Raw genomic sequence first — 25,667 nt, forward strand, 5'->3', positions numbered from 1 at the left:
AGTGGGTAGATTTAGAAGTTATTTTTTTTCTCTTTACAAACCTTTTTTACTTTGGAGGGGAATGTAGTTATGTTTGAAAATATCAGAAGTGTCCCTTTCAAAGCTGTGTAATGATGAAAACCATCAAACTTTCTTTAATGAAGGAAATATTCTATATCTTCACTGACCAATACAGTAGCCACTAGCTACATGTGTCTATTGAGTATTTGAAATGTAGCTAGTTCAATAAGGGCTGAATTTTTCAATCTGTTTAATTTTAGTTAAATTTAAATACCCACTTGTGCCTAGTGTCTACCACATTGTTAAGGCTTTAAAATGACTTAAAATCAAATTGTGTAGTGGTAGATATGCTTTGCCAGATGGTGAATTCATTAACTGAATATCATTTCATACTGAAGATTCTTTGGCTCCTAAATTTTTTACTGTGTTCTAGGTGGAACAAATACCATTCCTGACTTGACCTAGCTTTAAAACAGCATCTCTTTTACTTTAAAAAGTTCTTCTAAATCATAAACCTAAGCCCCAAAGTGCTAGTTTTAGGAGAGGGCAAAATTATGGATGATGTTTACTGTGAGAGTAAGCTCATCGTACATTTTTTTTCATTTTCAAATTAAATTTAAAGCTGAAATGTTTAGGAGTGGAAACTACTGATATCTACAACATACTTTGAAACTCATTAAGAAATGGATTGACGGGAGTTCCCATCGTGGCACAGTGGTTAATGAATCTGACTAGGAACCATGAGGCTGCGGGTTTGATCCCTGGCCTTGCTCAGTGGGTTAAGGATCTGGCGTTGCTGTGAGCTGTGGTGTGGGTCGCAGACTCGGCTTGGATCCCACTTTTGCTGTGGCTCTGGCGTAGGCTGGTGGCTACAGCTCTGATTAAACCCCTAGCCTGGGAACCTCCATATGCCGCAGGAGCGGCCCTAGAAAAGGCAAAAAGACAAAAAAAGAAAAAGGAAAAAGAAAAGAAAAAGAAAAAAAGAAAAGAAAAAGAAATGGATTGATGGATGGATAGATGGTAGATAAGTGATAAAGCAGATATAGCAAAGTGTAGACGATATATAAGTATCCACTGTAGAATTCTTTCAGCTTTCCTGAACGTTTCATTATAAAATGAATAAGCTTCATGATAAAATGCTGGGGAAAAGTTAAATGCAAACATATTAAATATTTTAAAGTGTATTTTTTTCTTGGACTTATCATTTCTCTGTTAAATAGAGCCAAGGAGCAATAACTGAACGTTTACGAAGTTTCAGTATGCATGATCTGACAGCTATCCAAGGTGATGAGCCTGTGGGTCAAAGACCATACCAACCTCTCCCAGAAACAAAAAAGAAAAGTAAGCCAGCCTCCAGTGAATCAGCAGGTGTGTTTGTTTTGTTTTAATGTATCATTCTGTCATAATTGGGATTTGGAGTCAAGATGGGTACTGAAATAATACCTGGTAGCAATCTGAGTTTGGGAGACAAAATTTATTTTTAAGCTTATATGTTTTAAGTATTTTAAAATAATGAGATGCTGTTTACACTTGACTGTAGTTCCTTTCCTCTAAATTTTCTCTAATTAAAATTGCCTTTTGATGACACTGGAGATGATCCAGTTAAAGTAGCAGTGGCCCCTTGTGCTGCCATGAATTTTTAGCAGTGGATGTGGTAACCCACTACCACCAGCACTAAGTCTGACCTGTGATCAATATTCTTGCTACACAAATTATGTAGTGACATCTAAGGAGTTTTATAATTAAACCCTCTTTACTGTAAGTGCTGCGAACAAATAAGGATATTATAAAAAGTTTTAGTCAATTGACAAAAGGACTAGTCTGAAAACAGGATTACTCCAAAGGAAAAAAGTGTTAAAATTATGTATTCTAGTTCATGAATTAACTTGTGGTGTATTCTAAGGTAAGTTATGAGCATATCATAGTTGATACGTTCTAAATTTTGATAAATTATTGTGATCTTAGAAACATACACATAAACAAAAAGACATGGTTCCTTAGTCATTTTTTCACATATAAGAAAGTTGCACTTTGAGGCTCAACTGAGAACAAAGATCTTCAGGACATTCCTTATTAATATATTATTAGGTCCTTAAGGTACAGGGCTACTTGATCTTTTAGTTTTTTTTTTTTTTTTTTTTGAGGGAGACTGAAAATCATCTTTTATAATTAAAACCTATTTGAAAAATAAAATAGCAGTCCCTTCTTATAAAGGAAAAATAGTGAATTTTCTTTTAAGTTTTCCCTAGAATTAATAACCTTACAAAGTTTTGGTAGCTATCACCTAAGAGGTTGTAATTAAGTCTTGGCCATTGATTTAAGAATGAGGAAGCTTTGAACTTTGAACCATCATCCTTAATACCTTAATAATGTAAAAGTAGTCCCTAATATATACACTTTCTTAATAAGAAGTATAAAATTAGGTATACTGATTTTGATTATGGGGTTTGGTCTATATATTTTGAATATTTGGACTAGTAATAAGAGTCCTTTATCAGATTTATAATTATTCATAATTATACCCTATAATTGGTTAAAAATTATATTCCAATTATTTAAGTGAAAATAGTGAAATACATTTGAAAATCCATTACACTTTTTATAGTATCAATCTATTAAATTTTAAGTGGTGTGACTAAAATTTTTTTTTTTTTTTCCCACTGTACAGCAAGGGGATCAAGTTATCCTTACATGTATACATTACAATTACATTTTTTTCCCCACCCTTTGTTCTGTTGCAACATGAGTGTCTGGACATAGTTCTCAATGCTATTCAGCAGGATCTCCTTGTAAATTTATTCTAAGTTGTGTCTGATAAGCCCAAGCTCCTGATCCCTCCCACTCCCTCCCCCTCCCATCAGGCAGCCACAAGTCTTTTCTCCAAGTCTATGATTTTCTTTTCTGAGGAGATGTTCATTTTTGCTGGATATTAGATTCCAGTTATAAGTGATATCATATGGTATTTGTCTTTGTCTTTCTGGCTCACTTCGCTCAGTATGAGATTCTCTAGCTCCATCCATGTTGCTGCAAATGGCATTATGTCGTTCTTTTTTATGGCTGAGTAGTATTCCATTGCATATATATACCACATCTTCCGAATCCAATCATCTGTTGATGGACATTTGGGTTGTTTCCATGTCCTGGCTATTGTGAATAGTGCTGCAATGAACACCCGGGTGCATGTGTCTCTTTTAAGTAGAGTTTTGTCTGGATAGATGCCCAAGAGTGGGATTGCAGGGTCATATGGAAGGTCTATGTATAGATTTCTAAGGTATCTCCAGACTGTTCTCCATAGTGGCTGTACCAGTTTACATTCCCACCAGCAGTGCAGGAGGGTTCCCTTTTCTCCACAGCCCCTCCAGCACTTGTTATTTGTGGATTTATTAATGATGGCCATTCTGACTGGTGTGAGGTGATATCTCATGGTAGTTTTGATTTGCATTTCTCTTATAATCAACGATGTTGAACATTTTTTCATGTGTTTGCTGGCCATCTGTATATCTTCTTTGGAGAAATGTCTATTCAGGTCTTTTGCCCATTTTTCCATTGATTGATTGGTTTTTTTGCTGTTGGGTTGTATAAGTTGTTTCTATATTCTAGAGATTAAGCCCTTGTTGGTTGCATCATTTGAAACTATTTTCTCCTATTCTGAAAGTTGTCTTTTTGTTTTCTTTTGGGTTTCCTTTGCTGTGCAAAAGCTTTTCAGTTTGATGAGGTCCCATGTGTTTATTTTTGCTCTAATTTCTATTGCTTTGGGAGACTGACCTGAGAAAATATTCATGATGTTGATGTCCGAGAGTGTTTTGCCTATGTTTTCTTCTAGGAGTTTGATGGTGTCCTGTCGTATATTTAAGTCTTTCAGCCATTTTGAGTTTATTTTTGTGCATGGTGTGAGGGTGTGTTCTAGTTTCATTGCTTTGCATGCAGCTGTCCAGGTTTCCCAGCAATGCTTGCTGAACAGACTTTCTTTTTCCCATTTTATGTTCTTGCCTCCCTTGTCAAAGATTAATTGACCATAGGTGTCAGGGTTTATTTCTGGGTTCTCTATGCTATTCCATTGGTCTGTCTGTCTGTTTTGATACCAGTACCACACTGTTTTGATGACTGTGGCTTTGTAGTATTTCTTGAAGTCTGGGAGGGTTATGCCTCCTGCTTGGTTTTTGTTTCTCAGGATTGCTTTGGCAATTCTGGGTCTTTTGTGGTTCCATATAAATGTTTGGATTGTTTCTTCTAGTTCTGTGAAAAATGTCATGGGTAATTTGATAGGGATTGCATTGAATCTATAGATTGCTTTGGGTAGTATGGCCATTTTTACAATATTGATTTTTCCAATCCAGGAACATGGAATATCTTTCCATTTCTTTACATCTTCTTTGATTTCTTTGATTAAAGTTTTATAGTTCTTGGCATATAGGTCCTTTACCTCTTTGGTCAGGTGTATTCTGAGGTATTTGATTTTGTGAGGTGCAATTTTAAAAGGTATCGTATTTTTGTATTCCTTTTCTAATATTTCATTAGTAGTATACAGAAATGCAACTGACTTCTGAATGTTAATCTTATAGCCTGCTACTTTGCTGAATTTATTAATCAGTTCAAGCAGTTTTGGGGTTGAGTCCTTAGGGTTTTCTATGTATAGTATCATGTCATCTGCATACAGTGACAGTTTTATCTCTTCTCTTCCTATATGGATGCCTTTTATTTCTTTTGTTTGTCTAATTGCTGTGGTGTGACTAAAATTTTTTAAAGTAAGGGGGTACTGTTTAGTTCTTTTGTTAACTTTTAAACCATGGAATTAAAATAGCTTAAGAGTTATAAAAATATGAGGTATTATGGTAGCAGTACAAGAAAGGTTTGTAAGTTATGAAATTAAAATTTTAATATGCATTACTTTGTCCAAGTTCCACATTTTTATATACACACATATACATATTTAGATACAGAATAGTATATATTCTGAGCTTTCCTTCCCTAAGGAAAAACTTGACTGAAATTTTCGGTCTTGGCAATAATTTTGATAAAGTAAAATGGTTCTAGGACAGGAAGAAAGTTAATAACAGATAGTCTTACAACAGTATTATCTGGACACAAGTCCAAATAAACATGAAAATTTGTCAAGTGAGAAAGATGGCCTTTCAGATTGGTGGAGGAAAGGCAGTTTAATAAGTGGCGTTAGACGAGGTACCACCTCACACCAGTCAGAATGGCTATCATTAATAAGTCTACAAATAACAAATGCTGGAGAAGGTGTGGCAAAAAGGGAAACCTCCTTCACTGTTGGTGGGAATGTAAATTGGTGCAATTACTATGGAGAACAGTATGGAGGCTCCTCAGAAAACTGAATGTTGAACTACCATACAATCCAGTAATCCCACTCCTGAGCATATATCCAGACAAAACTATAATTCAAAAAGATATGTCAGCCCCTGGGTTCATCACAGCACTATTCACAATAGCTAAGACATAGAAACAACCTAAATGTCCATCAACAGATGAATGGATTAAGAAGATGTGGTACATATACACAATGGAATACTACTCAGCCATAAACAAAACAAAATAATGCCATTTGCAACAACATGGGTGCAACTAGAGATTCTCAAACTAAGTGAAGTAAGTCAGAAAGAGAAAGACAAATATCATAGGATATCACTTACATGTCGAATCTAAAATATGGCACAGATGAACTTATCTATATGGAACAGAAACAGACTCACAGACATGGAGAAAAGACTTGTGATTGCCGAGGAAGAGGGGGAGGGAGTGGAACGGACTGGAAGTTTGGGGTTGGTTGATGCAAACTCTTCCATTTAGAATGGGTAAGCAATGAGTTCCTGCAGTATAGCACAGGGAACTAAATCCAATCACTTGTGATAGAAGATAATATGAGAAAAAAAATGGATATGTGTGTGTGTGTATATATATATATATATGTATATATGTATAACTGGGTCACTTTGCTGTACAGCAGAAATTGACAGAACATTGGTTTTTTTTTTTTTTTGACAGAACATTGTAAATTAGCTATAATTTTTTTTAATTAAAAAAAGTGGTGTTAGGATAACTGCTAAACTTAGAAGGTGGGGTAAGTTATATCTCTACCTCAAAGCTTCAATCAACATAAATTCTTAAAAGGCTAAGACTTAAAGGTAAGAAACTGTATAGAAAAAAATTCCTGTGTATATTTTTATATTCTTAGGATAGATGAAGACATCTCTCTCCAGGTCTCTCTACATGATCTCTGAGGGTCACTGGACCCCTTACCTGGGAGCTAAAGGCTTCCAAAGACAGTGTCTCAAAACAGACAGAACTTGTGGCAGTTTGTTGAAGCAGGTACAAAGGCCCTTGAAATGTAAGGAAGGGGAGAGAGTGTCGGAAAATTTGTGGGCATGTATTAAAACCATCACAGCAAGCATGCTGGGAAATAGATGCTCTCACGTACATTTTACTAGAGTTTAAAATGGAACAATCCTTCTGGATAACAGTCTGGCAAGAATTATCAAAATATATTCTCTTTAACTCAGCAAAAAACTTTCAGGAATATGTCATAGGCAAATAATCAGGCAAGTGATTATTTGAAGATACATGTACAAAGATGTATGGATGTTTATCTCGTTGTATATAGTAACACAATATGGGAACAAACCAAATGCCTAAGAGAAATGATTAGCAGAAAGGTGGCTTATTAGTCATGAAAAATAATAATGTCAGTATACTTATTGACATGAAAACATATCCAGATTATGGGGGGAAAACAGTAACAATGAAATAATGTGTGTTATGATCTTATACCATAGAGGCACAATAGATAGATGATGGAATGAAATAATATATGTAAAGTTATTTTTTGGCCATATGTACAGAGAGGAGGGTCTGGAAGTTCTAAATGCTATTACCAAAGCATTAATAGCATTGAGCTCTGAGTTGTGGGATTTTTGCAATTAAAAAAAAAAATCAACCTGTTAAAATCAGAAATAAAACAGCCCTATTTCTCCTTTTGAAAATAATTAAGGTATTCATTTTTTATATCATAAATTTTTTCTGTATCATTTACTTTCAAAATTCCTCAAGAAGAATAGCAAATTGGTAAGTTTTTCAGTGTGGAAATTACACCTACATTGCAAAGTCTGTGTGCCAGTTCGCATGATCAATACATTTAGCTCAGAGCACAAGCAAATTCAAATATCTGGAAAAGTGGTTCCCTTTTGAAAACTAAGAGTGGCTTGCTGTTTGAAGTTAGCTGATCAAGAGAAGTCTTGCTTTGGTGAAGTTATTCAAGTCTGCATTTGAATGCAGAAAAAGAGCTCCCTCCAAATGCTTTTTTGTAAGAATGGATACCTTGAACATGATGCTCACTTCCTCAGAAAAAAACACATTCTGATAAGTGGAAATGTTTTTTATGCAAAGAACTTGCTGTGTTCATATTAGTTAAAAATGGTTCAATATTCAGTTTCAATATTCTGGCACATAAAGAGATTTTTGTTTTGTTTTAGATGCTTTGCATATTTATTTAATCCTTAGGATGACTATGCAGGTTAAATATTTTTATCCTTATTTTGTAGATGAATAAATTGAGTCTTAAGGAGATTAAATTACTTGTCAAAGACTACATACTCAGTAACAGAAATGAGGTATCCAAGGTTCCTAGTCTAATTCTTATTCTCTTTTTACTCTGTGGACTGCTCTTAGTGAGATACTTGAGCTGGAACCATGAATTCAAACCGTTTAGCAAGAGGGGACCTTAGATATGCTTTAGTCAAAGATAGCAAGTTGGTGGCTCCCCTCTTCCCTGCTCATGGCAGACACTGTTGTTTTTGTTTGTTTGTTTTTTGTTTTTGTCTTTTTGCCTTTTCTAGGGCCGCACCCACGGCATATGGAGGTCCCAGGCTAGGGGTCTAATCAGAGCTGTAGCCACTGGCCTTTGCCAGAGCCAGAGCAACGTGGGATCCGAGCCACGTCTGCGACCTACACCACACCTCACGGCAACACCGGATCCTTCACCCACTGAGCAAGGCCAGGGATCGAACCCACAACCTCATCGTTCCTAGTTGGATTCGTTAGCCACTGAGCCACAACAGAAACTCCATGGCAGACATTGTTAATGGACTGTGGCGCTTTCCACACTAGCTCCTAATCCCACTCAACAGCGAACCCCCACCCCCCCCAACAGCTCGATCACCTCAGCATTGGTGTTTAGAAACCTGTTCATCGCTCATCTGTTTTACCACCTTACCTGGTAGGAAAATTGAGGCCAGAGAGGAAAGATGCACTCAAGGTCTTACAGCTAGTAAGTGGCAAAGTTCTCGTTTTTCCTCTCAGGGGTCCAAGGCTCCTTCCACTGCAATAACTAAGGCTCCTTCTAATTTAGATTTCCCATGACTCTGCACTTACATTAATACGGGGAAACTGCTTAAAACAGTATCTGGTACATGCTAAGTGCAGGATCAGTGTTGGCTATTATTATTATAAGGAGGTAAAACTTAAAATATATCAACTCTAAAATGTATGAGCTATGAATAAAACCAGATCAGTTTGCAAAAGCATCTGTTAGTTTCCTAAAGTGGTGTCAGAGTGCTGGGCTGAAGCTGACCAAACAGCTGCAGCCTTAAGGCTCCAGGGCCCCTGACAACACAGGCTCCTCATTCTTGGGTCTTCTGTCACTGCTCCTCAGGAATATGCATGGAGGCACCATTTTGAGGACTCTGTCCAGTCTAGACTGCTGAAGGAAAGCAGCCAAGCTTAGCATCACCTCCATTTGGCACCAGCAGCACCCCACCAGCTTCAACTTACCTGGGCTTGGCAGACCCACAAACCGTTCTTCCAACTCGCTGGGTTCCTGTTCAGATCAGGCATCCAGATTGGGGCTTTTCTCATATTCTCAGATCTCCATCTCTTCCTTCGAAGACTTAAATCTTTGGACAACTTTGACAGACATACAATTTCCACCACTCACTGCACAGTTTTTATAAATACTCATTTTCAGGTTATAAGTGGAATAGAGAATACATATTTTAGAGAAGATATTTGACCTGGCGCCTCTCTTTTTGATGCAATTTAGTTTAATAACTTCCTAAGTTAAACTTGTCAACTTCATCTCCTAATAGATCCCAAATTTGGCCACTCTCTCCTCGATCCTTGCACTCATCATCTCTGGCCTGCAGTAACCTCTTTTGCTTCCATCTCATCCACTTCTGATTCATTCTCCAAAGTACAAGAGGAATCTTTTAAAGAACTCAAATCTAATCATGTCACCCTTCTGCTTAAAATGCTTCATTGGCCTCCCTCTTGGTTCTCCGATGAAGTCCAGACTCAAGAGTGTGTAGTATAGCAGCTCCCCAGCCTTGGTCTTCTCTCCTTCATGCACTTGGTGCATAGAGTCATGAGTCTTTTCACGATTCAGTTTAGCCTCTACCTCCTACAGGAAGTCTTCTCTTACAAACCCACAACCCCCTACTGTGTGCTCTGTAGCTCCTTGTCCTTTTTTTCTACCTATAGCATCTATTACAGTATTGTAATGCCCATAAGAATGTTTCCTCTATTGGACTATAGATTTCTTAGGGTAGAAAAAAACGGTTGTGTATTTTTCAGCATTGTATCCCCCATAATTGCACACATTGCCTCACACATAGGAGTATTTTTTAAATACCTGTGGAATAACGAATCAGTCCATCACTTTTCCTAAAAACAATAATTAGAAAACTAAGATTTTTTTTTAGTTGAAATCAGGAAATAAAGTATAAGATGTATATAAATCATCTTTTTGAATACAGTTCCAATTCCTAGTCATATCAAATAAGAGGTAATTAACATAGCAAGAGTCATATTTGTGGAAATATCGGCCTATGCTTCATCTGTGGCCTTAGAGAACTTTTTGATCACAGTTGCTTCCTTTCCTTGATTCCTTATTTCCTTGATTCCTTATTCTGTGTTTTACTATATTGGAATTAGAAATATTGTATAAGGAGTTCCCGTCGTGGCGCAGTGGTTAACGAATCCGACTAGGAACCATGAGGTTGCGGGTTCGGTCCCTGCCCTTGCTCAGTGGGTTAACGATCCGGCGTTGCCGTGAGCTGTGGTGTGGGTTGCAGATGCGGCTCGGATCCTGCGTTGCTGTGGCTCTGGCGTAGGCCGGTGGCTACAGCTCCGATTCAACCCCTAGCCTGGGAACCTCCATATGCCACGGGAGCGGCCCAAGAAATAGCAACAACAACAACAAAAAGACAAAAAAAAAAAAGAAATATTGTATAAGCAACAGTAATAGAGAAAAATCTAGAAATGGCAATCTAAATTTTTTTTCTATTTCCCCCAATTATAGAATTAGTATAGTTTTTTTAAATAAAAATATGGAGAGTTGCTGCTGTGGTGCAATGGGTTAACAATCTGGCTTGTCTCTATGGAGGCTCTGATTTGATCCCAGCATAGCAGGTTAAGGGTCTGGCATTGCTGCAGCTGTGGTGCATGTCGTAGGTCGCAGCTCTGGCTTGGATTCCATCCCTGGCCCGGGAACAGGTGCATATGCTACAGGTGCAGCCGAAAAAGAAATGAGATGAGTTGAGATGGAATGGGATGAGATGAGATGAGATGAAATAATGCCACACCCATGGCATGTGAAGTTTCCCAGGCCAAGGATCAAACTCCCACAGTAGTTGCGGCCTATACTATAGCTGTGGCAGTGCCAGACCCTTAACCTGCTGCATCACACAGGAACCTCCAGCACATTTTTTTTTTTAAGGAAAAATGAAGAAATTTAAAACCACCGAAAAGCTTTCAACAGATATGCCGGTTTCATTTTTGTTTTTCCTTTGTGTGTGTGTACACACACACACACACACACACACACACACGTATATCTTTTTCCCACTTAATGTTGCAGCCACACTGGCCTCCTCACATCTCTCCCACAGTTATGTTCCCTGGTGCCCTAGTGCCTTTGCATATGCTGTCTCTTCTACCTAGAATGCACTTTGACTGCTGCAGGGAAGCAAAAGATCTTGGCCTATATAATGATTGATTCTACTTCCAAATCCTTCCTAACTTCTAGCCTAGAAGTCTGGCAGCATAAAATTGTACTTCCTTAATATACAATTAAAGATGTTTATCTTAGTATGAGACCAGGAAGCTTAATAACAACTCTTCCCGGTTTGCTTAGTGAAACTGAAGTTATTCATGTCCCATGAGAGCAGATTAATAAACATTTATTCAGTACACTTTTCTTCACATGCAAGAAGCCCATCCCTTACCCTTTCCTGAGCCTGAAAACCTACTTTTTCTCAACTAAAGATGTAGGTATCTATAAACCTTACCTTTATTAAAGGAGAATTTGAAACGTAATGGGGCCTTGTAACCTCACCCCTGTCTTTATAACCTACCTAGTACTCTGGTTGCCTTAGACGTGGGCCCCTCTCTTGCTCCATCCAGGGAGTACGAGCTCCTCAGAGTTCAGGCTCTGGACCAGTAGCATAAGCATCACCTGGGAACTTGTTAGAAATGTAGATTCTCAGCCCCACCCCAGGTATAGCAATGTGTTTATAAATAAGTTCTCCAGGTGACTCCTACATGTGCTAATAAGTTTGTGCTAATAAACTCGAAGATAAAGTTTGAGAGTGCTTCAGGAATGGGAAGCTTCAGGAATGGGAGCATTCTTATCTCTGGATTCCAGCCTCAGGATGTTCTCAGACTTCCTGACCAGCCTGACTGCCTGGATGTTTGCATACTGACCAATGTTAAGTCTTTGTAGTTACACATAGCAGCCTGTTAGCAAACCCCCATGACCTCTTACCGACCTTCCTCATGCTGGCTGTTTTCTTTGACTAACATAAGTCATCATAGCCTGTGGTGTTTCAAATTACTGTAGCCTAACTGGCTAGGTTTTACCTCAGCAGCTGAAACAGTGTTGATTTAACCTCTCCATCATTTGTCTCCAATGGATTTTTCTTGCCCAAGGTTCTAGCCCTTTTGGGTCTCCTTAGGTTCACCCTATCATTTCTGGTCTTGACAAAAGATTTGATACGTGGCAGTGAGAGGGACTCTTAGAATTCCTAATTAGGGAGTTCTTGTAGTAGCTCAGCAGGTTACAAACCTGACTAGTATCCATGAGGGTGCGGGTTTGATCCCTGGCCTCGCTCAGTGGGTTAGGGATCTGGTGTTGCCATGAGCTGTGGTGTAGGTCACAGACCAGCTGGAATCTCGAGTTGCTGTGGCTGTGGTGTAGGCTGGCTGCTTCAGCTCCAATTTAACCCCTAACCTGAGAACTTCCTTATGCTGCAGGTGTGGCCCTAAAAAGCAATAAATAAATAAATAAGAATTCTGAATTAAAGTCCAAAGTACCAATAACACATCAAAACACACGATTGCTTAGGTTGTTTAGAATTCATTTAAAGGAGAAAGGGCAGAGAGAGATTTTTCACTAAGTATCTATTTATATTCTTTAAATAAATCCATAAACGTGTTAACCTGCTCAAAAATAAATTGTTTTTAATTATTCTGAAAAAATGCAGAGTAACAATAGGAATGGTCAGGGAAAGCTTCCTGGAAGAAATGAGTTATAAGCCTCATCTAGAATGGTATAAGGAGCAAAGATGAATGGTGAAGGGCAGGCAAGGCATTTCAGATGAGAAAGGAAGAGGAGTGAGCAAGCAAATGCAGACTGTGCAGAGAACTGCCAGCAGAGTGAAGAGGCAGTGCTGACTGGCATCCTTTCACTAAAACATGCTGGTTTTGACAACTCCTCTAGGTTATGGAATTCCACTGAGAGATGGAGATGAGAAAACAGATGAAGAAGCAGATAGGCCATATTCAGATGATGAGATGTTAACACACAAAGGGCTACGAAGATCACAAAGCATGAAATCTGTGAAAGCCGTGAAAGGCCGAAAAGAGGTGAGTGCAGTATAGGATTGTTTTCCTAATGATTACTATTAAGGGATTTCCCTGTTGCATGATAATTCAGGATATTAATGATCCATCAATGAAGGATTAGAAAGATAGAGCATCGGTTATATTTAAAATTCTTTATTCAGATCAGATGGATTAGGATCTCCGGAAATTTAGAAAATGGTAAATTCCTAGTCTTCCACTATCAGTGGAAAATGGTATTCTCACGTAGCAAAATCATACGGTTGTCATGAGTACCTATGCATAAGCAAAGAAAACAGTATTAACTACATAGTTTTTTTCTGAACCAACTCTCTATAAGGATTAAATAGTAAAAGTGTATCAATAAAAATATATTGTCTTTGTCCCCAGAAAGCAGTAGAGGATCCCAATAAATGGCCTCAGATCATTGTAAGCAATGTTCATTGACATGTACCAAGCAAAGCATAATTAATGACAGCTAATATTTTTATTTATTAGTGATAACAATCTGTGCATATATCCAACATGATAGCAACAACATTTTTTAGTATATGGGTAGTGCTGTCTTTTGAGTACATATGTATAAGATAATTGATTCTTTGTATCAGAAAAGTTAAATAATTCCTATGATTATGAACTACTCCATCCTATTTAATTTCAAAATCTAATTTGTAATAATAACACAAAATTTCTCTCCTCAGGTGCGGTATGGGTCACTAAAATACAAAGTGAAGAAAAGACCACAAGTGTATTTTTAGTCATGAGACTTCAAGTATCCCAAGACAAATTATGCTAATATATCAACTTTTTTTCCTAACATCCTATATTCAGGATTTATACATTAAAATAATTCTTTAAATTGTAGTGGTGATAGGGTTTACTTTTATCATTTTAAATAGTTTTTATGTCTAACAATTACTTTCAAATCTTGACTACTAAAATAAGTTATGCAAAGTGGATAGGAATATCAGAAAAAACAGAAAATTATGCTATTTTCAGATTCCTCAAAAATACTGAGTGCCTAGGATATAAGATGAAACACAAACCCACAGTATACTTGAAAAGAGTCTTTTTATGGTTCAAGATACACCAGCCTTTGTGATACTGTATTGTGCTTACCTCCATTTGTGTTTTACCTATCACACGAGGTTAGTAATTGAAGAGGCCTCTGATCCAGCAGCGATATATGCAGGACAAGGGTCTATGTAAGATAAAATATGTTTTGTATATTCTTTACATTTTTACTTTGTTACTACCTTCTAGTTTTTCCACCATAAACTGAAAGCTTTTGAAACAAATATTTGAAAACCAGGTATTTACATAGCACTTTTATTCCTGACTAGTTTTGCACACTTGAAAATTGTTTACTTATTTTACAATTGTACATTTATATTAGTTTTTTTTTAACTATGTTATTTGTCACATTCAGATGCATCAAATTTATGCCTTGAATTACATCATCTCTTTTTCCTGTGGGTTTCATTAGTTATATTCATTTAGTTTTAATAATAAAAAAATAGAGTTTATTGTTCAATTTTAACTGTTTTTATCTTCTTTACAGATAATTTATTTTAAACATTCACCAGCTTCCCATATTTAGCCTCTCATTGTAGTTGAATTTAGCATGTGTTTGTTAACACTGGTTACATTTTCAGCTTTTAAACATGGTAGCTTTTGTGAAATATCAGACCAGTATAGCATTTAGGTATCTTCTAATACATGAAATCATCCAACAGCCAGTCCATTCACAAGTTTGGCACTGATGCAAGCTGATGATTTATAAATCTGGCATTGACCAGAACCAATTGAGTCACTTCACTTCTGGCTAAGATAATTTCCTGAAGGTCCATGCCAATGCAAAATACAAATGTTGTTAATCTTACATATCAGAAGTTACTAGAATAGATTTGAGGCAAATCCTACCCTTTTAACCCAAGAAATTTTGAGTTACTGAACTGTGAGGCCTTTTAGGTATCATAGATAACTATACATTATGAACTCTAAGTCAACATAATTCCAATGATGATTTTAGGGACCAGTCATCAAATTCATATGATTATACTTATTCAGATAATTCACTTGATGGCTCCACTTGTTTGTCCAAAAACAAAAAAACAGAGAGATTTGTGAAGTCTTTGACCTTTCAACCCTTTGAGAAATGAAGCCATGGCAATGTATATTCAGGACCTCCTCATATTGGTAGAGAACAGACTGTTTACTCAATAGTACCTTTATGTAATAAATACATTTCTCTTGATAAATGTCTTAAAATGTTAATCTCCAGATTATCTCTCATTCTGGGTAAGTAACACTGAGTAAAAATTTATTCAATTAGTTTTCCCACAAAGTTTATTTCTGTGAATATCTTCATGTTCATTACCTTGACTAATTTTAAGCCCCTCAGTTTCTGGAAAGGCTCTTTAATTTGTATTCAAAATTCCTATGCATTTTGACTATAAACTTTTAGGAGAGAGTTTTATTTATATTGCCTAGTACCAGACTTACCATATAAATGCTATGTATGCCATGCTTGTCCTTCCTACACAGGGGCAATGTCATCTCATATTGCCTGACAGGGTCATGTAAGTGACTTTGTATCAAAAACATTACCTTTGGGGGCTGATTGACACCATTGTATTTTTCCAAGTCTAATTTCAGTATTAAACTTATTCTTTAATTATAGTAAACTCATAAATACTGTCCTAAATTGGAGGAATTATTTATCACTTTACACTTCTAGAATCAAAACATTTAATCAAGGATAACACCAGTTTCAAAGAGATAATGCAAGTCTTTCTGCTTAATATATCTCTTTATACTCACAAAGCTCCCTCTGATTTATTTCTGTTTTACCCTATATAGAGTCAACATCATTTTCCTTTCTTTCCTTTCAGTATTTCTTAAATTTTGCTTCTTTTATATATGTTTTAGCATGCCCTTCCTTTGAACTTTGTGTAACACACTTATACATTTTTGTTTCTTTTAAGGTAGAACAGGTTATTATTTTTTGTTTTCTCATCTAATGCTTTTAGAAGAGGTAAATTTATCCCTCAACCACAGTGCCTTGCTTCCCACCACCACCACTTGGTGAATGGGCATTAGATGCTGCACAGCCTTTAGGGCACTATTTTGGTAACTGTTAAAAGTTTATCCAGAAATTGTAGCTTCTGTTTTATTTTATTACATATTTATCCAACTTGTTCATGAATATTAACATGAGTTTGTCTGGAAGTAAGAATTGATTTGTTCTTTAATTTACCATATATTTTTTCTGGTATAAAATGAGCTGGAAATAAGCCTTATTGCTCACTAATTAATTATGTAAACCCACCTAGACCCATAAGATTTCCTCCACACACTTCACTACATGTATATTTATTTGGCTAGAAAGTGAGGCTGCTAGCATTACTAATTACAAATACTTTACTACACAGATTAACGGAACAAAATTCTTAGTGTTTTCAGGGAACTTAATCTATATGTCACCACCAAAGATTTCTACAGTGTTATAAAGTATGTAAATATTCCAAATTTCTGTAAAACTTTGATTAGATAAATATATTTTCTTTGGGTTTACTTTTTGAAATAACAGTTTGTGCTCTAGAATGCTTGAATTTTTGTGTTATTAAAAATAATATAACACTATCATATTAGATACCAGTAATTTGTATTTTTAATTTGAATGGACTAAATTTTTATTTTGATTTTCTTTTATCACAACAGTAGGTTAAGAAAAATACATAAATAATAAAATTTTAAAAAAGAAATGTTAAGGAGCTAATATGTATTGAAAAGTAATTTCTTACATTTTCTCCAGTCTAAGTTGGTTCATTTACAAAACAATTAGGTTAATTTTGAAAAGATCATTGATATTGTGGTATGCAGTGTATAATTCTTAGTAAACATTTAAGAGTAAAGCTTTCTGAAAGGAAATTACAGCTTTTTTCTCTTAATGTTTTTAAGATTTACTCTTCTAGTAGTATCCTACAGATTTAATGTACTGTTTAAACATTGAACATGAATTAACATTTTCTCTTCTAACACTTTAAATCTATGTACTTTAGTAGTTAAGAGAAAGCAGTTTTGCAATTTTTTAACCTCTTTGTAAAGGTTTTCTTTAGGCCTAGTGTGGGGATAATTTTACAAATGTGTTTTTTGAAAACTTTAATATAAAATAAACTCATTTTATTAGTAACAACTTGCATTTTTTCTCTGTGTAAGAGTATATATGTTGGGTTCCATGAATTGATATTATTTATTATTGAGTGTGTCTTGATTAAATAATAGACAACATATGCACAAACTTAAGATACAAACCATAGATCAAATTATAAAAATCATATACATTCTTTGAAATAGTATCATTTGCAGCAACATGGGTGGACCTAGAGAGTATCAAACTAAGTGAAGTAAGTCAGAAAGAGAAAGACACATATTACATGATATCACTTATATTGGAATCTAAAAAATAATGCAAATGAGTCTATATACAAGACAGAAACAGACTTACAGACAGAAAACAAACTTTTGGTTACCAAAAGGGAAAGGGAGAGAGAGGTGGGATAAATTAGGGGTATGGGATTAACAGATACAAACTACTATACATAAAATAGATGAATAGCAAGGATTTACTGTGTCAACTTAAAAAATATGCACAACCTAAAAGTTGAGAGTATTATTTGGGGCAAAATGAGGGCTATACCCAGGAAGCAGCATTTCAGATAGCTCAGAAATACCACTCCAAAGAAGTAGGTGGGAATGTCAGTCTACATGTGATTTTGGTGAAGGGGGAGGTATACGCAACCAAGCATACATGTTACAGAAGGTTGCTGCTAGTCTTGTGAAGGTTACTGCTAGTCACAAGGAGTTGATGTCACCATGAAGAACTTTAGTGATTTTCGCATATAGGGAGATGGAAGAATCAGGCTCACAAAGTATTCTCCTGAAAATATCTATCTGAAGACCTGCTCTGCCAGTTTTCCCAGAGCACAGAGGGCCTCACTCCTGAGCTCCTTTCAGGGGGTGTTGAGGGTCAGCAGCTGCAGCGGCTCATGATTCAATCTGTATAGAGGCAGATGGTAAGTGCCAATCTTCAGTTCACAACTGTATAGCACAGGGAACTATATTCAATATCTTGTGATAATCTGAAATGTATTTATATAAATATATATATATATTTAACTGAAAAACAATCATACATATCCTGGAATGCTAATCCATAGGATTTCAAAAGAAAACAATTGTTACATTTGGATGTTAGCGAAGATAGGAAAAAACAATTAGCACAGAAACCCTAGCCATCAATTTATAGCATATAACATATCAATTTATATGTTAGCTGTCTCAGACATAAAAAAAATTCAATTTTATGTATCCTGGAAATATTCTGGGGTTCCATCTGTTTTTAAAGTCAGATGTCTGTCTGCCTCACATTTAAGCTTTTCAGAGAAATTGTGTTTAAAAAAATTTCTTTGTGGGAGTTTCCATCGTGGCTCAGTGGTTAACAAATCTGACTAGCATGCATGAGGACTCAGGTTTGCTCCCTGGCCTTGCTCCATGGGTTAAGGATCCGGCGTTGCCATGAGCTATGGTGTGGGTCACAGGTAAGTTTGGATCCCATGTTGCTGTGGCAGTGGCTTAGGCCGGCAGCTACAGCTCCAATTTGACCCCTAGCATGGGACTCTCCATATGCCTTGAGAGTGGCCCTAAAAAGCAAAAAAAAAAAAAAGTTTCTTTTTGTTACTTCATTATGATAGTATATATAATGTGCTAAAGTATTTCCAAATAGTTATATTTTCATTTTTATTAGGATATATGTCCTTGTGATGATGCAAAGAAGTTAGAAATGCAAATAAAAATTTAAAAGAACACAGTGAACGTACGAACTGCAGCAATTTTTTTTCAGTGTTTTATTCTCCCCTTAGGTGGTTCACTCTTCTTGAGAAAGATTCATGGAAAAAAAATCATGTCAAAGACTGACTGTTCCCTAGAAAACATTGTTCACTTTTACCTACCCATCAATATTCTATTCTTGAAACACTCTCCATATGGTCTGGTTTTGATACTGTTTTTAAAATTGCTTTTTCTAAGATAATGTTTTGAATTGTAAATTTAAAGCACAAGATTGATAACTGTTCATAAATGTAGGATACTAAGACTGTGCTCTAAAGAAGCAGGAAAATCACTCCGTTTACACTTAGTTTATCTAGCAACCCCAGATTAAGGACAAGAGGAAAGAGGAAAAAAGGAAAGTATGGTATTTGGGCATTATGTGTAAATCAAATTAGTGTAATTTTTTTCATTCAAAAATATTCCTTGAGGAGTTCCCTTGTGGCACAGCAGGTCAAGGGTCTGGCATTGTCACTGCAGAGGCTCAGGTCATTGCCATGGAAGTTCCTAGCCCAGGAACTTCCAAATGCCATGGACATAGCCAAATATATGTATCTTGAGGGTCTACTGTGTACAGTAGCTCTGTTTTGTTTTTACACAATGTCTATATCCAAATAGGAGAGCATAGCAATTAATAAAAGAATTTTTAAAATTCTTGCTTTAAAAATAATAAATTCACTGTTACCAAATGTTTGGATGGAATATTATTTACGCTTTGATTTCTTCTAGATTATTGAACAGTTTATTTGGTTTCTCTCAGAGCAGGTTTCGATTTTGGTTTTTGATTTTTTTTTAATTCTTGGATTTCTTCTTTACCTTTTACATCGGACATGTTAGTAAGTCCTTTTGCCCTCTGCAAAATATATCCTGAATTTGACCATTAAACTCACCTTCCCTTTATTTTCCCAAGTTGAAGCCATCATCATCTCTCACCTGAAGTACTCAGGGCATAACTTTTATCTAAAGCAGAATTTCTTGAAACGTTAATACATTTTTTGGTAGCCTTGCAAGTTTTTCAAGGTGCTTTTAACTTTGTGTCCTATAGAACTGTCACAGTTTCTTATCTTTTCAAACTGTATCTTTGGGAAATACAGAAAGAGAAGTTTGTGAAGAGACAAAAGAGGTGAAGAACAGGAGCAGATGGTTTTGCACATCAGCCTTGGAAGAGAAATTTTTCTCTCCTAAGCATTGTTTAACGCTGAAATTTGGAAAAGGTGAGTGAGAAGAGTCAAGGAAGCCAGGTTAGAGTATCTGGCTGAGTTAGAATGAGTTTTGACAGAATGCTGTCTCAAAGTATTGGGGAAGAATTTGGAATTTATATGGAGATTTACCCCTTCAGAATGTTAGGCCTAAACTGTTACTCTGAATTTGAGGGCTACAGCAGATCATGGTAGTGCCAGGAGTCAACAGGCTATCAAGTTCCAAATCTGCAGGTCAGGATGGCTGACTAGAAACCAAGGAAAGGCTTCCCCGTCATGGCGCAGTGGTTGATGGATCCGACTAGGAACCATGGGGTTGTGGGTTCGGTCCCTGCCCTTGCTCAGTGGGTTGACGATCCGGCGTTGCCGTGAGCTGTGGTGTAGGTTGCAGATGCAGCTTGGATCCGGCGTTGCTGTGGCTCTGGCGTAGGCTGGTGGCTACCGCTCCCGTTCTACCCCTAGCCTGGGAACCTCCATGTGCCGTGGGAGCGGCCCAAGAATAGCAAAAAGACAAAAAAAAAAAAAAGAAACCAAGGAAAGAGCTCCAGTCCAAAGGCATTCCATAGGTAGAATTTCTTTTTTTCTTCTTTTGGCTGCCACACAGCATACAGAGTTCCTGGGCCAGGGATCAGATCTGAGCCACAGTTGCAACCTATACCACAACTGCAGCAACGCAGGATCCTTTTAACCGACTGTGCGGCCCAGGGAACCAAACCTGCTTGCTGGCACCGCAGAGGTGCCATCAGTATCCAAAACCAGAATTAGCTTTTAGGGCCTTCAACTAATTGGATGAGGCTCACCCACATTATGAAGGGTAATGTACTTTAGTGTATGAGGTCTGCTGATTTAAATGCTAATTTCATCTAAAACAACAAAAACAAACAAACAAAAAAAAACCTTCAGAGTAACATCTAGCCTAATGTTTGACCAAATGTCTGAGTGCAGTGGCCTATCTGGCTGACTGATAAAATTAACCATCACAGTATCCCTAAAATTAAGTTCCCAAGGAAACTATTTACCTTGAAAGGTAAAGTTGTTAGACTAATTGAACATGTAGGAATTAAAAATCTTGGACATTATTAGTTTATCTTATAAAGAAAGGGAACATTGCAGCACATGCTTTAAGAGGAAGAATTTGGAAGAGGAAGAATTATAAGGTTTGTGATGCCCCTGGTGTTAAGTTGTGATAACTAACACTTGTATATCTGTTATAGAAGACAAACAGGAAGAGATTTGAAAATAGGATGTCACTAGTATCCACTCAGGAAATGCTTTGCTTCCTTGCTTCCTCACCTTCTCACCAGCATTTACTCCATGGCTTCCTCTCTTCAAACCACACCTTGTAAACCCTTTTACGTGCTGTGTTCACAAGAAGAATTTTCATGTGTTGTTCCCTACTAGGTTTTTTTGTTTTGTTTTGTAGCAATTTTTATTTTTTGCATTATACCTGGTTTACAGTATTCTGTCAATTTTATACTGTACAGCAAGGTGACCCAGTTACACATACATGTATACATTCTTTTTTCTTACATTATCATGCTCCATCACAAGTGACATAGTTCCCAGTGCGAGCCAGCAGGATCTCATTGCTTATTCATTCCAAAGGCAATAGTTTGCATCTATTAACACCAAATTCCCAATCCATCCCACTCCCTCCCCCTCCCCCTCCCCCTTAGCAACCACAAGCCTCTTCTCCATGTCCATGATTTTCTTTTCTGTGGAAAGGTTCATTTGCGCCAAATATTAGACTCCAGATATGTAATATCATATAGTATTTATCTTTCTCTTTCTGACTTGCTTCACTTAGTATGAGACTCTCTAGTTCCATCCATGTTGCTGCAAATGGCATTATTTTGCTCTTTTTAGGGCTGAGTAATATTCCACTGTGTCTATATACCATATCTTTCTATTCCAATCATCTGGTTTTTTTTTCGTTTGTTTGTTTTTGTTTTTGTCTTTTTGCCATTTCTTGGGCCGTTCCCACGGCATATGGAGGTTCCCAGGCTAGGGGTCTAATCGGAGCTGTAGCTGCCAGCCTACGCCAGAGCCACAGCAACTCAGGATCTGAGCCGCGTCTGCAACCTACACCACAGCTCACGGCAACGCCGGATCGTTAACCCACTGAGCAAGGGCAGGGATCGAACCCGCAACCTCATGGTTCCTAGTCAGATTCGTTAACCACTGCACCACTACGGGAATTCCCAATCATCTGTTGATGGACATGTGGGTTGTTTCCCTGTCTTGGCTATTGTGAATAGTGCTACAATGAACATATTGTGCATGTGTCTTTTTCAAGGAAAGTTTTGTCTGGACATATGCCCAAGAGTGGGATTGCTGGGTCATATAGTAGTTCTAGGTATAGTTTTCTAAAGTACCTCCACACTTTTCCATAGTGTTTGTACCAATTTACATTCCCACTAACAATGTAGGAGGGCTCCCTTTTCTCCACACCCTCTCCAGCATTTGTTATTTGTGGACTTATTAATGATGGCTGTTCTGACTGGTGTGAGGTGGTACTTCATGGTAGTTTTGATTTGCATTTCTCTAATAATCAGTGATGTTGAGCATTTTTTCATGTTCTTATTGGCCATCCCTACTAGGTTTGAACTAATGAAACACAAAAAAGGGCCAAATGCCTTTTTACACAGGAGATGAATTTCATTGTCTTTAAGTTGAAAGCAAATACAGTTAGGATATATAGCAGGCAACAGTTTCCATATGTTCTAGAAAAGTGGAACTATACTATTTATAGTTTACAGCATACTGTATAAAATTAAAGCTTGCAGGGGGTCCAAGGGAGGTAAATTAGACAAAGAAGGAAAGACGAGAAACTCTATTTTACTATAGTCTGAGAAGATGCCCATTTAAAAGAAAAAAAAGAAAAAAGCCAATTTAACATTAAGCAATGTACAGAAGAGGCTGTGGTGTTCACCTTATAACAAATTCTGAAATTAGAAAAGACTGTAGATGGCTAAGGAGGGGGAAGAAAAACTTGATTTTGTAAACTTAATAGGAAAAAAAAAGGATTTCAGAAAAGCAGGGATAAATAACTGACATTAAAAGGATATATACCTTCCAAAGTGCAAAGTAAAGTTACATGAGATGTGGTTGATATTTGACCCTACAGACTCAAAGTACATTGGACTGCAGAAAGTAATAACTGCTTTCTCATTTAGATTAGACAATGAGTTCTCCCTGTAAGCTGCTCACCTCTAAATAGATTGTACAGAGTAATTGAAACAACTTATACTGGGAAGTGGAGTGACTGATTCCTCAAAGTGTGAGAGCAGAGCTATGGTAACCTCTTAAGCCTGGCCTTCATCCTGTTCCTATTTAGGGAATCTGCAGGGCAGCCAGCCTGGTGTGCAGTCTGCAGTTTGCCAGCTTTATTGTTTAGACTTGAAGGCAAGGTCATATGCTCTCTTTGACAGAGGTTTATGGTCTCTCTCTAATTAGCAGCACCCTCCACCAGACAGACTGTTGGCCACATTCCAAGAACAAGGTTTGGTAGCGGCCACTGATGAAGGAGAAAACAAGGTTATTTACCCTGTGACTGTAATTCTTGGCACAGGTCCTCTCTTTGCAAGGAGACACGTTTTCCTTTTGTTCCAACTTGCCTTTGGAATTCTGAGTAGGGCATTAAGGGAGGAAATGCCACTATACATTTAGTAGTGTAAGCAACCCAGATGTTGCTTCAGATACTTTTTTTCATTTATTTTAGGGCGGTATGGTTCAACAAAATAAATTACCCCCAAAGGAAAAAAAAAAAAAAGACCACATATTTAGAGCGTTCCTTGCAAATGTAAATACTTAGGCACATGCCCACACACAACCTCAGAAAAGGAAGTTTAATTTGCAACATCTATAAAATAACGACAGTTTGTACATTAGGACACTTAGAAATCCCAGTGGTAAAATATGATTGGGTTTAGCTATTACTGGAGTGTTAAAGAGTACCAGGACTATATCTGTCTTGTCCTGTTCTGTCGGTTCCGTAGGACGGTGGGTTAAGCAGATAGAAATGCTTTTTGGTTGATTTAAACCAGATGCTCTGACTATTTTTGTCCTGTTTGCAGGCATTGCTGCACTGCAAAAGGCAAGACTGCCCCCCTCGGCCGTCTGCCAACAGCAGGCGCAGGAGCCTGGTCTCCACCAGCTACCTCGGCCATAAAAACCTTTCAAGTCCCCCTTATTATTCCAGGCACATTCCAAAGGGACTGAGTCACAGGGTTCATCTGGCTTTTCTCCCGCTCTGAACTGCTTGTACCAGGTGGAATACGACCTGCAACTTCAAAATGGACTCCACAATCGGTCAAAGAGCGCTTTAGGGCAAGCCCCAAATGCAAGCCTACTGTAACTTCTTCCTCCACACCTGCAGTTTGCTGGCTGTGCACCTGGAGTCCCAAGGCCGGGACCAGAGTAGAAAGGTCAAATCACAAAGTTTTTCTTTGGGGAATCCCGCAGGGCTTCTCTGTTTTCTCTGCAGGTTTGTGAAGCTCCGGGGATTGTTCAGCAGCGGGGCTAAGGATGGGTTGGAAACTTTTCCTTTTGGCAGCACGTCCGGGAGCTCCTGGAGGCCAAGGCGGAGAGCCCAGGGGGGCTGAGGTTCTGCCGGCTTTTAAGTCAGCTCCGAGGGAAAACTCCCAGCCCCTCCTGTGCGTCTGCCCAGACTCGCCAGCCGCTAGGCCCGGGGCGGGGGAGCGCGCACATCTGGCCGCCCGAAAGCAACATCTGGTACGCTAACTCCCGCACCCAGATGTTCTAGGGGCTGGGGTGGTCCAAGAACCTGAAGGGTGGGGCTATCGCGGTTGCAGCTCCTCCCTGTGGCCCAGACAAAAAGGGTCCAAAAGCAGAAGAGATCCGGGGGGCTCTATAAGGGCCGGCCGGGGAATGTAGGCTTGGAAAGGGCGCCTAGAGCCGCGGCTTAGGGTTGTTGTACTGGAGCCGCGCCGGGGTTCGGGGGAGGGTTGTTGGTTTGGTGGAGGGAAGCTGGAGATACAACGAGAAGCGGGGAGATTGGGTGCTGGGGCAGTGCCAACGCCTCGCCCCTCCCCTTCACCGAGTCCGCCCCACAGCGTGGGATTTTACAACCCAAGTACCTGGGAGGTGTTGAAGGGTGGAAGGACCGGCGGGCACGTTTCCTGGGGGGAGGGGCGCGCTAATCGCGCTGGGGACTGAGAGCCAGATTCCTTCTCTCTTGCCCTTGGCTCTGCGCTCAGACGCCGGCGTTTCCTCTCGCGGAGCACCTCGCCCCTGCCTCCCCTTCACCTACCCGGTAAGGCGAGGGGTGTCATCCGAAATGAGGCTGGGCGGCGGGGCTTGCTCCTTTTCCCCTCGCCCCTCACGCCGCCTCTTAACTAGAAGAGGGAGGAGCTACAGTGCGCTCCAGACTTTCCCCAAAACCTGAGCTTCGGAGCAGCCTGCATAAGGCGGGTGGGTGAGCCCTCCTGCATTTGTTTGGGCTCTGGAATTTTGATGTCTCGCTAAGCAACGGTGTTTGCCAAGGAGTCAGGGCTGTTTCTAAAAGCTTGCGTCTGTTGAATGCTCCAGTCTGAACAAATCGTTTCCATTCGATTTGTTTAACCAAGGCGAGGGCAGAACGTGTTCCTTCTTAAAAGTTATCCTTCATCCAAGTTGTCTTTAGATTTTGATCTAGGAGTGTCATTAACATCCCCCACGTCATTGTGCAAATGTTTTGTGACAGTTTACAAAACCAGAGGAAGAAAT

The 25,667-nt window shown here is 38.3% G+C and overlaps 1 protein-coding gene and 1 long non-coding RNA gene across 2 annotated transcripts in view; both read left to right on the forward strand.

Moving 5' to 3' along the window:
• REEP3 (receptor accessory protein 3) overlaps window positions 1–15,129 on the forward strand; it is a 101,684-nt gene extending 86,555 nt beyond the window's left edge. The window contains 3 exon segments of the mRNA XM_047762763.1: window positions 1,221–1,368; window positions 12,731–12,876; window positions 13,554–15,129. Of these exon segments, the coding sequence (XP_047618719.1) occupies window positions 1,221–1,368; window positions 12,731–12,876; window positions 13,554–13,610 (351 nt within the window). The 3' untranslated portion in view covers window positions 13,611–15,129.
• A 9,775-nt stretch (window positions 15,130–24,904) lies between these two features.
• Window positions 24,905–25,667, forward strand: part of LOC125116424 (uncharacterized) — a 35,235-nt gene continuing 34,472 nt past the window's right edge. The window contains exon 1 of the long non-coding RNA XR_007132320.1: window positions 24,905–25,215. This is a non-coding gene — a long non-coding RNA (uncharacterized LOC125116424). The remainder of the gene's footprint in view (window positions 25,216–25,667) is intronic.

The sequence above is a fragment of the Phacochoerus africanus genome, chromosome 15, assembly GCF_016906955.1.
Source record: "Phacochoerus africanus isolate WHEZ1 chromosome 15, ROS_Pafr_v1, whole genome shotgun sequence".
Taxonomy (NCBI): domain Eukaryota; kingdom Metazoa; phylum Chordata; class Mammalia; order Artiodactyla; family Suidae; genus Phacochoerus; species Phacochoerus africanus.